General features: G+C 36.1%; 1 protein-coding gene across 8 annotated transcripts in view; it reads left to right on the plus strand.

The window, feature by feature from the left end:
- DOP1A (DOP1 leucine zipper like protein A) overlaps nucleotides 1-15,976 on the plus strand; it is a 60,649-nt gene that overhangs the window by 20,153 nt on the left and 24,520 nt on the right. For 3 of the 8 annotated variants that reach the window (XM_048296171.1, XM_048296174.1, XM_048296175.1), the window contains 9 exons: nucleotides 790-899; nucleotides 2,906-3,014; nucleotides 5,302-5,422; nucleotides 6,123-6,242; nucleotides 7,924-8,038; nucleotides 8,493-8,522; nucleotides 8,918-9,151; nucleotides 11,635-12,259; nucleotides 15,200-15,474. In XM_048296171.1, coding sequence (XP_048152128.1) covers nucleotides 790-899; nucleotides 2,906-3,014; nucleotides 5,302-5,422; nucleotides 6,123-6,242; nucleotides 7,924-8,038; nucleotides 8,493-8,522; nucleotides 8,918-9,151; nucleotides 11,635-12,259; nucleotides 15,200-15,474 — 1,739 coding nt within the window. Of the gene's footprint in view, nucleotides 1-487; nucleotides 687-789; nucleotides 900-2,905; nucleotides 3,015-5,301; nucleotides 5,423-6,122; nucleotides 6,243-7,923; nucleotides 8,039-8,492; nucleotides 8,523-8,917; nucleotides 9,152-11,634; nucleotides 12,260-15,199; nucleotides 15,475-15,976 lie in introns of those variants that run through there. The other 5 variants (XM_048296172.1, XM_048296178.1, XM_048296173.1 and 2 more) reach the window with 3 other exon arrangements.

The following is a 15,976-nucleotide window of genomic DNA, read 5'->3' on the forward strand; positions in this document are numbered from 1 at the left end:
TTACTGCTTTCCTACTATCATGATATTCTATTCCTAATATAAAACATTGCAGATGGAGATCAGTTATGTTGGAAGACTCTCTGAATTGTTGTTCTGTTATGACATTATTTAATTCTGGTGTTTGCTATTCCTTCCTGTTGCTTTTCAGCTAGGAGTGACCTATTAGCATTCTCTATGAATAGAAATCACATACATCTCCTTAAATCAGGTTTTCTTAACCATTGTTAACCAACTGATTTTTTTTTTTCTTCCTTAAGCCAACAATAAAAAACTTACTGGGCAAAGAAAAGAAACTTAAAATACAAAGGTCCATCTCCTTAATGTAATTTTGAATAAAAAAAACATTTACTTTTTGTAGTGTGACTGACATTCTGCCTAAGTGCCTTAGTCATGTCAGTGTGTTTTGATGATCATCTCTTTATATTTAAAACACTGAATTTTGTGTTCTCATTAATATTAAAATATTTTTATGTGACAGCTTGGGTTTTTTTAAAGATTCTCTAGGATTGTGTGTTTTGCAGCATTTGTATTTCTTTTGTACAAGAAGTAATTGGTTGATAATATTGCATAAAACTAAGTTTTCTGATTTGTGTACGAACTGCTTGTGTGAAAGTATAACTTAGTTTCCTGTATTAAACTCTATAAAATCATCTTTTGCTTGCCAACATGACTTGGACTTCATCTTGGTAAGTTATCAATCCTAATGTGTTGATTCCTAGTTTAAAGAATTGGCAATATATTCTATTAAATTGCAAATATTTATCTGGTTTGTCCTTTGTTTGCTTGAAGGTTTTGATAACAATGGTGCCCTTGTAGGACCCAGAAGTACAAGGCACAGCAATCCTGAGGAGCATGCCACGTACTATTTCAACACCTTCTCTAAGGAGATGTTAGTCCAGGTAGCTATACAGTGTTTTATTGGGGCATATATGTTTATAAACAGATCCTGATCAAAGTTGCTGTATCTTTATCTTTTGACTTGCCAATGCAATGTGACCATGTAATCGTGTCTTTTTGTGCTATTGTGTCCTATGCTTCTAAAACTTTCTCAGTGGAAAAATGAAGACACGGAATAATATGTTTCTCTAGAATAACTGAACGAACAGAACAAACATTAGATTTCTCCCTCTCCTTTTCCACAATCAGTGAAGCATACATGGATGTTATTTGATGATGAACCCAGCACACTGGAACCTGTTCTTTCATGAAGCCGGATTGAAGAATTCTCTTCTGTAGATACGAAAAGTCCTCTGTGTCTCGAGAATCAGAAAAAATTTATCAGATGGCACTCAAAGTCTGTGTAAAAAGGATCTTTCTCCCCTCTAGGCAAAGGGAGCATCTTGTGCTTTCTGTTGGCAGCCAGGAATAGTTGAGAAAATTGGCAGTTAAACTAGTTTACCCTTAAAGCATTGCTGTGTGATCTGAGATCACTGGTTCTAAGAACTGTGCTGCTTTTCTCAAAGTAATTGAAATACAGATGTCTTTTAAACTGCTGTGAGTCTGATCTTGAAGTTGGGAAGACATTTTATAATTAAGGCAAATTGATAAGGTCAGGATTTTTCTGATACTGACTCAGAACTGTGATGCTATGTATGGGAATGAGAGTGGCAATTCTAACAGTAGTAGCTGACACAGGAATATTCAGCTCATCCCAATTTAAAGCTGACATCCAGCACAGAGCTTGCACCTTCAGTTTTATCTGAAAGTTGTGAGATCTGCTGTTCTACTGATGAGGAGGAGACCTCAGAATTCCAGTATCACAGCAGCAAGGACCTTGTTGGCAGTCTCTCACCCTACTCTTATCACCCTTCTGCCTTCCGCAGCAGATGATTAAGAAATTATTCAAATGTAAAGGAGGGGCCTCAATGAGCTACAGTTTCACCTGTACCTTATATAAAAAACATTTGGTGAGCTTTCAGCAACATTTAGTCATGGTTAATGGTTATGGTCTTTTTAAATATGTCTATCTTTCTAGCTTAATCAGTGTCAATAAAGCTTTTCTGTCTGAAAAGAGTATGGACATTAGAATCAGTGCCTTGCCTATACATAATAAAAATTGCATACGCCTTCTGAAACCTTCTGCTGTCTCTTGAAAGACTTTAGAAGCATTGCTCCTTTCTGCCTTCTTCTCTAGCAGTCTCTCTGTGTTCTGTTTTATCCAGTCAGCTTATATCTTATTCACAGATACAATGTACTGAAAATTCTGGCCTTCTAAAGACATATGAAAGTACAGAAGATTTTTCTTTTAAGATACTTGCTGATAATACTTGGTTTGTAGCAGATAGCAGGGACAAACTGATTTTCATTACTCTATTCTTTCTTATCTCTCTTCTTTTTTCTTCTTTGTCCTCCTTTTTTTAAAACTGTGAAAGAAACAAACTAGATCAGACAGTCAAGTCAGCCAGAGAGAAAACTAAGCAAAATCTGTGGTTGTCTCATGGGGCTTTTTTTAATTCTGCAGTTCATTCCCTAGCCTGCTTTGGTATAGAAACTCAGTTTTCCCATTTGTTTCGAAGTTGTCATTGCTATTTAGTCAAGAAAGTTTTCATCCACATAAGTGAGTATATCATAGGACAGATTGCATTTTATTAAGCTCTTAATATCTACCTGCTTTATCTTCTCAAATAATTTCTTCACTAATGCTCATGTCTTCTCTTTTATTCTTAAGAAATATTGAGTTATCTGTTTATAATACTTTATTTTGATTTTAAATAAATACAAGTTATCAAGTTCTGTTCCATAGAAATGTTCTCATAGGCAAGGTTGAGAGAACTTAATCGTGGTAGACTGAGCTGCAGTGAGATGAAATAGTGGTCTCCACTACTGAGAATTTGCCCTTTATGTGCAGCTTTTATTGCTTTCTAGCTTTCTTTTTGTTTTCCTGATATGTTTTTGCTCTTTGTAGGCAATGGTTGGAATATTACAAATTAATGGACAGGGAGAAGAAAGCACATTAATGCAAGACTTAAAGCCTTTTCGAATTCTTATCAGTTTGCTGGATAAGCCTGAACTAGGTAATTTTCGTATTACTCTTTTTAATTTGTTTCATGTGATTTTGCTTTGAAAATTTTTCTCTCTTATTGATCAAATTGAAAAAGTTATATGCTTGGTACTGGCAGGTTAGCCAGATTTCTTAGATCTTCCAAGCTGTATCTATGCTTTGTATTTAATTAAAGGCATTAATCAGATTTACCTTTTACCAAATGCCATTTCTTCTACTTTCTACACAGGAAGCAGTAAGTTAAAGTCATAGAGAGAACTAACTGTGTGTTGGAAAAAATGCAGATTGGATCTTTTTCATTTCTTTCATCAAATAATGACTTTTACTATTATAAATCTCAGCTATTGCTTTTGGGAATAACCTGTTCTTTCTTCTAATATACACACAGAGGTGATAGATATTAACAAGAAAACAGTTAATTTTTTTTCAGAAGAACTTATACAGAGGAAGCAAGTATTTTTTTGGTTTTGTTGGTGGTTTGTTGGGATTTCTTTTTGGTGTTTCTTTTTAATTTTTCTTTCGCCTATTTAAAGTGTTTAAATGCCCTCTTTAGCAGATGAGTGCTGAGAACCATGGGACAAAAGTATTTACAGTTAAGACTTGGATATCTTGTCTTTTTCTTTGGAATACAGTTTTGAAGGTGACTGAAAAAAATCAAAATAAGTTTTTTAATCCATTATCAGATTTGAGGGTGGGATAATAAAAGCATAAAAATACAATAATTAAAGAAAATAATTGGTTAGGACAGAAGAACTACAAAGAACAAAATATTTGTCAGAAATTTGCTATCTTTCTTGTAATTTATGATTTCTGGGGATCAGTTTAAATGTTCAGAGGCAATGTGTATGTTAAGATTTCATGAAGCAGCAAAGCTTTGAGGATTCTTGCCGCAAAATGAGATGGAATAAGCTAATAGGATTTTTGGTTAACTCTGTGAGCGTACTCTTACTGAAGGGAGCTCAGTGAGGCTAGGAAACACATAAAAAAGTAAGTGATATATCAAGCAGGATTACTTTTTAAATTCCTTTAAAAATAATTTGGGGGTTTTTTCTTCAAAATTGAGATTTAGCTCAAATCCAAAGGAGGAGCTATTTTATAGAATCATAGAATGTTTTGTATTGGAAGGGACCTTACAGACCATCCAGTTCCAACACCCCTACCGTGGGCAGGGACACCTCCCACTAGACCAGATTACTCAAAGCCCCATCCAGCCTGGCCTTGAATACTGCCAGGGATGGAACATCCACAGCTTCTCTGGGCAGCCTGTGCCAGTGCCTCATTACCCTCTGGGTAAAGAATTTTTCCCTAGCATCCAACCTTAATCTCTCTTCTTTTAGTCTAAAGCTGTTCCCCCTTGTCCTATTACCATCTGCCTGTATAAAAAAATCTCTCTGCCTCTTTTTTCATAAGCCCCCTGTAAGTACTGAAAGACTGCAATGAGGTCTCTCTGATGCCTTCTCTTCTTCAGGCTGAACAAGCCCAATTATCTCAGCCTGTCTTCATAGGAGAGATGTTCCAGCCTACTTATAATTTTTGTGGCCCTCCTCTGAATTTGCTTTAGCAGCTCCATGTCCCTGTGTTGGGCATCCCAGAGATGGATGCAGTACTCCAGGTGGGGTTTCACAAGGGCAAAACAGAAGGTCAGAATCACCTCCCTTGGCCTGCTGGCCACACCTCTTTCAATGGAGCCCAGGGCGCAATTGGCTTTCTGGGCTGCAGTTCCACACTCTCAAAAATACCTTCAAAAAGTACTCTGCAGACTATATCCTGAACAAAAAAAACCTGCCTCAAATTAAAATGAAGGAAGATGCTCAAAATATTTATTCTTGTATTTGTATTTAAATATTTGAGTGGATTGTCCATACGCTAACAGCATGAGATAGCTTACAGGTGAGTATTTCAAAATGTTTGACTGAAAATTACCTCTGACCAAAAATCCATGAAGTCACATTTACATGTTACTGAGTTGAGCTAATAAAAAGGGTCTGTTGGCTTGAGCATGGTCTGTACTGCTGTGACTGCATAGCTTTTGAATTTGGTGTGTTTGTATCCAGCTGCCACTATATGTGGGCAAAAGAACCCTTCTTGTGCTTTGTGTACTCCCAGGCACTACAATTGTCTCAGTGTTTCTGGAATGCAAGCAAACCAAACTTCCTGACATTTGGGTAGTTTATGAGATTGGACTAGAAGGAATTTTGTGTTTCAGTGGCCAAAGCTAGCTAATGATTTCAATAGCTTGCAGCAGTGGACTGTCAGCAATGCTGTAATGCAGCAGTGTGACTGCTGGTATTTCCCCCTAGGCCCTGCCATCCTAGAGGATGTATTGATTGAAGTGTTTCGGACACTATATACACAGTGCAAAGCGGAACTGGAGCTTCAGACAGAACCATCTTTCAACAAAGACCACACACAGCTAAGCAGGTAAATAATGAGTATAATGTATTTTGTATTAAATAATACACCTTTGTTGCTGGAACCATGACTTTGAAGCCTGTGGGACTGTGACGTGTTTTCTTCATGGCACAGGATCTATTGACATTAGTTTCAACTTTCTGTGTTCAGTGCAAAGGTGTGAAGTAGTTGGCTTTATTATTTTTATTTTTCTAATATTTAGCGTATGTTTTATTATTTATCCATGACAAAAATGCTTGTTTGATTGATTGTGATATTCTTTATATCTGTGTTCCTCAAAAACAAAATAGACTGATGAGTTTTCTTGTAGTATAAAAATGAAGACTGCTACAAGAGAGCTGGGGAGTGGGATATATAGTTTCAAGATTTGAATTTAATATTTTGAAAGGTGGAGAGGAGAGGGGTGTTCAATGCTGGAGAGGGGAGGAAACAACTGTAGGAACAATTATGACAAAACAGATCTATTAAAAATGTGGTTAAAAGACAAATATTAAAGAAAGAATAGAGGAGAAACCTAGCAACTGTGAAAAGACATTGGAATGAGCAGCCTGCAAGTATACTGAGCCCTTAAGCAACAACTAGTTGCAGGGATGAGAGGAGGGTAATTTGTCAGTATTACTTGACAGTGGGTAAACTCACAGTGATGTGTAGTTATATAACTTCAAAAATAAGTGTAAAAATATAAAACGTTCTTTTTATTTTCTTTCAGCAAACTGAGAGAAAACAAGAAAACAGCAGAATTGATTAAAACTGCCAATCTTCTTTTCAATTCCTTTGAGCCTTATTATATGTGGGATTACATTGCTCGTTGGTTTGAAGAGTGTTGTAGGTAGGTGATAATATTTAACCTCTGTATGTGTAAAGCTGAAGTTAATTTTTGTTTTATATACTCTTTTCTTCAAAGATGTCAGTCTCATGAGATCATTTAGCCTGTAAGTCCTTTTTTCCTCCCATCCCTCTAACATCAATCTTTTGGCTGATTTTAATCTGGTGTGATTAGGTGTCTTAGCAATATGAGTCCTCACAAACTCATCGTCTGGGTTAAATCAAGAGATAGAATTACCGCCTCTACTGAAGGGGAGGACCCCAGAGTGATCTCAAAGCTGGCTTTTGTTCTGTCTGGCCAGCACAGGATTACTCATTGTACAAATCGCTTTTGGTAAAACTGACAGATTTGCCAGAAACCCAATGTGTTGTAATTTTTCCTGCTCTTTTAGGGAAAAAGAAGGGTGTAGATCATCATCATCCTGTAGATGACAAGGAGGGCTACAGGAGAAAATAGTAAACCGTAAATCAGGGAAAATTGAAAATATTAACAGGAGAGAAACGGATGAAGGGTCCACAGAAGAGTAGAGGTTTTTGCTGTGGCAAGGGGTAGATGATACAGAGATTTCAAATGAAATTTGTAGAAATTTTTTATGTTGCTTATAGAGTTACTTGATAAAATATTAAGATACTTGGACACAAATTTGTCTATGAGCCAACAGTGTGCTGTCATAACTAAAGAAAACTGTGTCTTGGGCTATGTTGTGAGGACTATGGGCAGCAGGTGAAAGGAAGTTATTTTTCCTTTCACTTAGTGTTTCTAAGATGTGGATTATTGTGTCCAGCTTTGGGCACTCCACCTGAGAAGTGTTGAGAAACTGAAGAGACTCTAGTAGAGAAACTGCTAAGCTGGTCAGTCATAGGACACTGCACTGAAGGTTGAGGTAGGTGAGTTTGATTTAGCCTGGCAAAGAGGGAAATTGAATGGCACCCTTTGATTTCCTGAAGGGCATTTGCAAAGTTCATACAGCTATACTTTTTATAACAGCTGATGGAAAACAAAGGACAGCAACAAGTGCTCACTCAAGTGGTCAGGTTGGACTTTGAGAAAAACTTTGCTAAGAACATTGTGCAGCAGTGGAAGAGGTGCAACAGTGGAAGCCAGGAAGGCTGTGGAGCTTTCTTGTGAGATTTCCAGAACTCTGCTAGACAAAACTGTGGATGAATTTGTCTAGTGTTTTTAGCAGTCCTGCTCAGTGTGAGAGGTTGATCTAGATGTCTGTGACTTGATTTTTGTGTGTTGGGCTGAATCACTAAAGTAAGGAAAGTCATCTGCAGCCACCTAACATGCAGGTGAGTATTTCACTACATATAAGTAGTGTTACTGTCAACATGGATACAAAATTGCCTTATAAATAAACCTGGAGAATTTGTTTTTGTTTGATTTCCTCTCCCCCCCCCCCCCATGAGCTGCTGTATTATCTAAGTTCCATGCTCAATTTTCTGTAGCTTGAATTTCCTTATTTTACAAATGAAGACTGTTTATTTTACACTGAGAGGCTGGTTGCTGCTTTTTCTGAAAGAATGGCTAGGGGCCAAATGAGCTACTTAACAGTAAAATGAGAGATTACTTATTGGTTTGTAGTGATTATTCCCAATATATACAACTTTGCATTAAGTTACAGAAACATGGTCAATATAAGGAGGAGGGGAAAATATTATGAAACCCCGTTTGAATTTTGCAGGAGGACTTTACATGCCAGACTTCAAACTGGGCCTGGAAGTGATAGTGAGCAATCAGAGTTACCTCTGACAAATTTCTGCTTGTTAGTGGATTTTTTGTTGGATATTGTTTCTTTGGTAAGAATTGCTTTATTCTTTATTAATACCAGGATGCTGTATATTTATAGCCTGCAGAAATATTCTATATACTTTATTAATTGCTTCTTCTGAAAATATATTGACATAAATTGGTGGACATTTGACATAAATTGGTGGACAACATTAAAAGAAGGTTTTGGTTCATTGTATGATTCTTGATAGACTGGTTGGACATAATTGAAGTGGGTTTATGATGCTTATACCTGAAAATTTTACTTTGTCCTTATTTTCTTTTCTGTGTGTTCATTGCAAGTATAGTCTTTTGTAGTTTGATATGCTAGTTTAAATGTGCAGTTTTCTTTTAAGGATCTTTTAAATGTCATGATAAGATGTATCTTCTTTTTCTGTTGTCATTGCTTAATGTAGCAAAGACTGTTGGAACTGTTTTTTCTATAGCTGTCTTTCCTCAATTCTTTGCTTTCTCATTTCAAAGCCTACTAGAAGTATGAGAGTGCTGTGTCAGGTATGGCAATCAGCCTGTTCTTCCTTTAGTTCTTAATAACTCATTTATCTTCCCTTCTTAAACTTTTATCTTAATATTAATAAAGTAATAGTAGCGTTCTTCAGCCTTCTTGTGAGGTTTTTTAATGTATTTGTTGTGTAATGAACAATATGTACTAGTTTGAAAAAGAGCTAAATATATTTCTATTTGTTTGTTACCCAACTTTAAAGTTAATTTTGTAAATATTTTTTAGAAAAGCATGTATTTCTTATTCTTGGATATTAAGATATTAATTTTCCTTTTTCTATGTTCTATATGTTTAGAACAGTTACGTAGATAGGTACCTCTATTATAGAAAATAACTTTCAGGGTGGAATTTAGTGTTACAGTTAACAAGTTTATTATTACTTTGCTAGGAGACTTACATTGAAATACAGACAGAGCACTTGCCTCAGCTGTTGCTCAGGATGATTTCTGCGTTGACGAGCCATCTTCCTACTTTGCACTTGTCTGAGCTTACTGATTCTCTCAGACTCTGCTCAAAGATCCTTAGTAAAGTTCAGCCTCCGTTGCTCTCTGCTGGTACAGATGGTATCCTGCAGCTTCCTGCTGGACACAGCAGCACTATCAAAGAATGGGAAAACAAAAAGGTAACTGACCAGGTTTTGCAGCATCTTGGAAAAATACTTCTTGTGTGGAAAAGAGAAATGTGATTTCTAAGTCTATGTTGAACACACTACAAGCCTTTGATTAGATTTAGATATCACAATGTATGTGAAACTTGGGTAATCAAAATAACTTATAATTGTAAAATTTCTTGGTTCTTAAGGGTTTTTACCCATATTTAATATTACACATGTATAAATTACTTCAGAATCAGGGCCTAAGAAAGAGCTAATCAACTACAGTTTGTAATGCACTTCAAGAGTACAATGAAGTAAAAACTGGATTGAAAAGAATTTACCATTTTGGTTAAGTATCAGGCATATGTAAATTCTTCTCTCACCCAATTTATGTGCCTTGGTTTAATACCCATCATGTATTTTACTGTCACTGTTAAGTTCTTAGAATTGTTTATTAAAGAAATAAAAGAAACCAGCCAGCAGCTATTTCTCTTTTAACTTTGACCATTTTGCTCTATGCAACCATGGCTCTGTGAGGTGTGTTAAGTGACATGCCCTGAAATCCTTGTTTTCCAGCTGAAGAAACTTGAGGAACATCATAGAATAAATTAGGTTGGAAGTGACAGTTGCAGGGCACTGCTCAAAGCAGGGCTGATTTCAAAGTTAGATTTTACTTTAAAGCTAGGTCATGTCACTCAGGATCATATTTGTCTTAATTTTGAATATCTCCAAGGATGAAGTTACCACGACTTCTCTGTACAGCTTGTTTGTTTGCAGTGTTATTTAATCAGAATTTCCATTGCTGCAGCTTGTGTTGGTTGCCTTGTGTTCTTTCACTGTGGGTTGCTGAGCATACCTCCATCTTTTCAGCGGCCTAGTGGGAGCTCACAGACACCAATAAAGACATCTTCACCTGCTCCACAACTTGTAGCATTCTTTTAAACTGAGTAAATCCAACTCTCTGAGCTTTTCTTCTGTCAGGAGCACCTGTAGTGACTTTCCATTGTACTTACTCAGTACATCAGTGTTTCTTTTGTACTAATGAATCCAAAATTGGATACAATATTCTGGTTGTGGACCTAAAACTGCAGAGCAGAGGGGACTAATTACTTCCCTTGATTTGCTGACAGTACTTTTGCTGATATGGTCCTAAATGTGGCTGGCCTGATTCACCAAAGAAGCCCACTGCTGGCTCACATTCACCTTGTCAATTAGGCCTCCAGCATCCTTTATTCAGGATCCTATCCTTATTCTTTCTAGCTAATTGATACCTTCCTGATTTTGTTCTTTATGGGTTTTGGGGGTTTTTTTGGTTGCCTCTTTTTCTTTTTTTTTTTTTTTTTTTTTTAAGAAACCCTCTTTTAATTGAATGATGTTGCCCCTTGAACCTTCAGTGGCCTTTTGCTTCCGATTACAACTGACTCTTATGTGGCCACAGTCTCTCTTAAAAGATAGTGAAATGATTTGCCATGCTTCTAATCACTTTTAGATTGTATTTTATAAAATGGAGTCATCATTTATCTCTCTCCAAGATTTTTAGTACATAGGTTTCACTGTTTTCTGTAGTAATACCTCAAACAAATTTCCATTCTTATACCATCTCTGGTATAAGAATGGAAATTTGTTTGAGGTATTACCACAGAATTCACTGTATATAATAATGTCAGTGTTTTTATTTATTCATGAAGAAGTTTTTCATATTATTACATTATGCTCAAGTTCTGTATTTAAGACAGCTGGTGATTAGAGTCAAAACGACTTCTGTGCCTCTTAGGTCCCGGGCAACATCTGCCCTTGCCAGTAAGATGACAGATTGGAAAGAAGTGGGCACCTGCATTTACTGCCACTGATTCACGCATTTCTGTTTCAGTTGTTTCCCCACCTCACATTCTCACCGGGAAACAGAGACTATGCTACCAGTTACTAAGACTGCAAAGGGCCAGAGCAGTGCAGAAAGCCACTGTGGGTGCTTTCTGAGTAAAAGCCATTCGTCATATTTGTGGGTATTCTGAACTGATAAGGAATTAAGACATATAACGAGTCATGAAGATCTGTTGTTGCTGCAGCAACCTCTCTTTCTCATTTCAAGATGATTTTATCTTTTTTCTAGTTGCAAATGATTATCAGTTTTTAAATGAAAAGTTTATATATTTTTGTAATTATAACTTTGATAGTTTATGATGCTATATATAAACTAATATAAACTAATAATACCTATGCATTTCAGCATTCTTTCATAATAGAGTAGACATGATTATGATATGAAGAAAATGTTAAAACCAATAGTATTTAAAATGTTTTACTTGATAAACAATTCTTTTTTAATGTTAGCTTAGTCTGGCAGGGTTACTGAAACACCAAACATCATTTTGCATAAAATGTATTTGTATGAATACATTTAAATCTCTGGAATAAAATTGTTGCTTTCAAATGAAGACCCTAATAAATATTTTTTTGCTAAGACCTAAATAACCTATTTTGAACAGCCATTAAACTTTTATTTTACTCAGGTGCCATCAGTGTCACTTGAAAATCCTAATGATGTGTTTGAAGATGGTGAAAATCCTCCAAGCAGTCGATCATCAGAAAGTGGATTCACAGAGTTCGTACAATACCAGGCAGATACAACTGATGACATTGACAGAGCACTGAATGAAGGTCATGGTGCACCTGGCATTCCTATTGTTGGTAGCGCATCCTCAGAGACTGAGACAGCATCAACTGTGGGTTCTGAGGAGACCATTGTACAGCCTCCTTCCATAATGGCCCAAGGGACAGCAACTCATAGTGGGAAAACGATCCAAAAGACTGCAATGCAGTGCTGTTTGGAATATGTCCAACAGTTTTTAACTAGATTTATCAACCTGTATATCATTCAGAGTAATTCCTTGTCTCAGCCCTTAGGGACAGAGCTTCCAGTAGACCCCACTAGAGTGCAAGGACAGAGCACAAAATGGGACAGAGAATCACAAGATGATGCTAAGGTGAAGAAAACAAACAAGAAGAAAACACCGAAAGAATACCTTCCTGCCTTTACTGCTGCTTGTCAGCTCTATCTTGAATGTTCGAGCTTTCCCGTTTACATTGCTGAGGGAAACCGCACTTCAGAATTACATCCTGGGAAGCCTGAAGTTGGTAAGCTGCACTCTCATTTGTTCTTTGTTTTTAAAATAATAATTTTTCTTTTTCTGCCAAAAAAATTTATAGTATCATGCTTTGTATGTGTTGCTGTTTGCTGTTCCTCTCAGAAATGTAAGTCTTCTTCTGTATCAATTGGTTTGCATTTGGAAACTAAATTATTTTCTCATAGATTTTTGAGAAAATTGCTGCATGGAATTTGACACTAATTAATATTGGGGTGAAAAAATATAAATGATGCAAACTGAAGCCTGAGAGTAGAATCTAGATTGTTGAATCTTCCTCTCTACTGTATGGATCCACAGTGTTTTCTTTGTCATATTTTGCAATAGCCACAGCTCACATCAAATATGTTTTTAGCTTCCTCTTATCAATTTTGGATTGATATGCACATTGATCACTTTGGCAATACATGGGAATTGTAAGCTGCTGTCCAATAAAAATCATACCAGCTAAGAAATTTAATTAATTCTACTTTGCTCCTATTAAAGGAACAGTTCTTGCAAAAAATTCTTCTAGCTATGATTGCATTAAGAAACAAAATAAAAATGGTGAGTTTTGGTGAGGTATGGCTATGTTCACAGATAGATGAAATTGTTCAGATACAGACATGATTAAAACATTGACAGTTATTGATTACAGTGAAATGTGACGTTTTAGGATGAACAATCATTTTTACAGATTGTAAAGTCTTCATTTTACAGTTCCAATTTTGGATCCACTTCTGATCTGCAGTCTGAGAGTTGCTCCTTAAAATATTTTCATGGTGGATATGCTTGGAGAATGCAAGAAATAGTAACACTAATTTTGGCTACTGTCACGGTCATCTCTGGTTTAATTTTTTTCTAGGAAATTTCATAGTTGCAGCTTTTTGTTCTTATTTGCAATTTTCAAATCTGGGCTAAGTGGTGGGCGGTGCTTGGAGATGAGTAGTTTGTTTGGTTTTGGAAGCAAGCATGCCAATTTAACATGACTGCTTCTGTTTCTATGGTCTTTAAGATATGTTACGTAGTCTTCATTATAGCCATGAGCAGAGCATATATTTGACTTCATAACATCCAGACATATAAAATATTTATGTCAGTTTTATGTCAGTTGAAGGCAATTTGGTTATAGCTGTTTATTAATTAGGAGTATGACAATACCAAAGATCTGCTGCCCTTTGTAAAAGATCTTTCACAGAATATTTGTGCTTTTATAGCATGACCCTGAAAATGTGAAATGTTTTTTTGGTTTTTTTCTCCCAAACAGTCTACAAATGAGTGTTGTGTCCAAAGACTAAAATGTCAGCTGTTTGCTTATTACTTTTCAGTGCACACAGCACTTGATTATCACTGCCTTGTGCACTGTAGAGCAGAGAGCCTGTAGAGCTTGAGTAGTGTGTGCCTCATATGAGGGCAGTGCTTCTAGGAATCCTTTTCACCTTTCAATCCTTTGTTAAATGTCTTGGATTTGTGTTTCTTGTTCATCATCTGAACTTTTCCATTTGTGAGATCTCATTTGCAGTCTATTAAACAGTGTAACTTTGAGGAATAAGCATAAATTGTAGGTGGGTAAAACCAACAGGAAGTATTTTGTTCCAAATGTAAACACCTGTTGTATAGAATGGCAGGGCAGATGGAAATAGGGCTGTATAGCTGTCCGGGAGTCCTACTTCCCATAATAGAGAATTCTACTGGAACAGAGAGTGGAAGAAAGTAGTTTCCATAATTCTCACACTACCCTATTGACACAAGGTTTTTATACTGCAGAAGAGGCTTTGTTTATCTAAGGGTTCCTAAATTTGGAATGTGTTTTTGAAGGGTTGCGTTAATGATGTGACCCAATAGCTCTTAATCGTTGGTGAGAGTCATCAGTCTGTTTATTTGAAGGAGTCAAGTTAATTTGATGTTTATAGAACATAATTGTGCTTTAATTCTGCTGTGTGCCTAATTTCTCAGCTATCTTCAATTGAGGAAATTAAAAAGGGAGCTGAGTGAAGCTGAAAACAATGGTTAAATCTGTAAACTCTAGAGCAATATATGGAATTGTTAGGTATATTTAGGCTCCAGTGGAGCTGTGGATATAAATTAGAAAGTGCATCATTCTTCTCTTGATAATAAAAGGGTGCTGTATTTGCACCTATTAAATAACACTTCTTCACTTGTATCTCATTCTAGATGCATTTGCCTTTTTAAGAACATGATCAATGGAGTCCTTTTGAAGTTTTAAGAGAAGTTACTTTGGTATCTCTAAAATAAAAGGGTGCAATATTAACTTGGACAGTTGACTGTGGACTTTGGAGAAAGACACTTCCAGTATCAACCCAGAGTATGGCTTGATAAAGTGAGGGGACAGTAAGAAGGGGGAAACTACAACGTACAGTGAAAACAGAGTATGGTCTAATAGGACCATAGTTCTTCACCCAAACTGTCAATTTTCACAGAAACTTCTATTTTTAAAGTGTTGCCAGGCAAATATATTTCTGTCAATTTAAAATCAATCTGCATGTATGTTATAATATATGATATTATCCTAGGCACTATAAAATATATTACAGAATTATTCCAGACTACTATCTAGAGTGTTAAGATGTGATTGCCAATGAAGAATTTTGTGAGGAAGGAAAGTGGATGAAAGGATGAACTAGAAGTTCAGTTTTGCCTAAAGCAGGACATCATCTGAATGCATTTCCACAAAATTTTTCTCTTCCTTGTTCACATTTTTCTATTCAGTCTTTACTAAATGTTTGAAGTGATACAGTATTGCATTCTTAATTGGATTATTTTAAAGATACATCAGGAAGTATCTTCCACTTGCATACATTTTCCTAAACCCATACAATGGGCAGATTGAAATATGAAGGGACAATTGCACATATAATTATGGAATACAAAAGGAAAAATCCATAATATTTAGATTGTTAAATGAACGTATAATCTGTGATTTTTATTTCAGACTGTGAACAAGTACAGCCTCCACTGTGGCTACAGACTTTAATGAATGCTTGCAAGCAGGCAAGCGATTTCAGTGTTCAGGGTGTTACTATTTCCCTCGTGATGGACTTGGTTGGATTGACTCAATCTGTTGCTCTTGTCACTGGAGAAAACCTGAACAGCGTGGAAACTGCTCAGCCTCTTAGTCCTAACCAGGGAAGAGTGGCTGTCGTCATCAGACCTCCTCTTACTCAAGGCAATCTGAGATACATGGCTGAAAAGACAGATTTCTTCAAGGTTAGATGCAGTATCTCGTTGCTGTTTTCTTTAGACTTTTCCTGTCTGGTGAAGAATAAGTCTTGGCTCCTTTACTCTTCTTGGTATTGTAAAGCAAATTTTCTTGCTGAATATTTTGATAATAGTTGTAACTTGTGTTAGAATCTAAATTAAATACACAGTAAGTTTTCCTGCTGTGATTCTGTTACTGACCACTTGTGTGAAAATCCTTGTTTAAATTAATATTTTAAAAATATAAACAAAACCTGATTGAATAGCAGCATTAATCAGAAAAGGTAGGAAACTGAGATGTGCGTAGTGTAGGACTCTGGTAAACAGTGTTTGCATTTGTGTAATTTATGTAAGAAATCTTTTGCAAAAGATAATCAGCAGCAGGGTATATTATGGAGTTAATTATATTTCAATGAAAATTTATTTCTGTTCTGACTCCTTAACAGGAATTTTTTATGTAGTAAGTTATTGTAGTGTTTCAAACAGGCCCTTCTGTTTGTACAAAAGGAAC

Source organism: Corvus hawaiiensis, chromosome 3 (assembly GCF_020740725.1).
Source record: "Corvus hawaiiensis isolate bCorHaw1 chromosome 3, bCorHaw1.pri.cur, whole genome shotgun sequence".
Classification (NCBI taxonomy): Eukaryota; Metazoa; Chordata; class Aves; order Passeriformes; family Corvidae; genus Corvus; species Corvus hawaiiensis.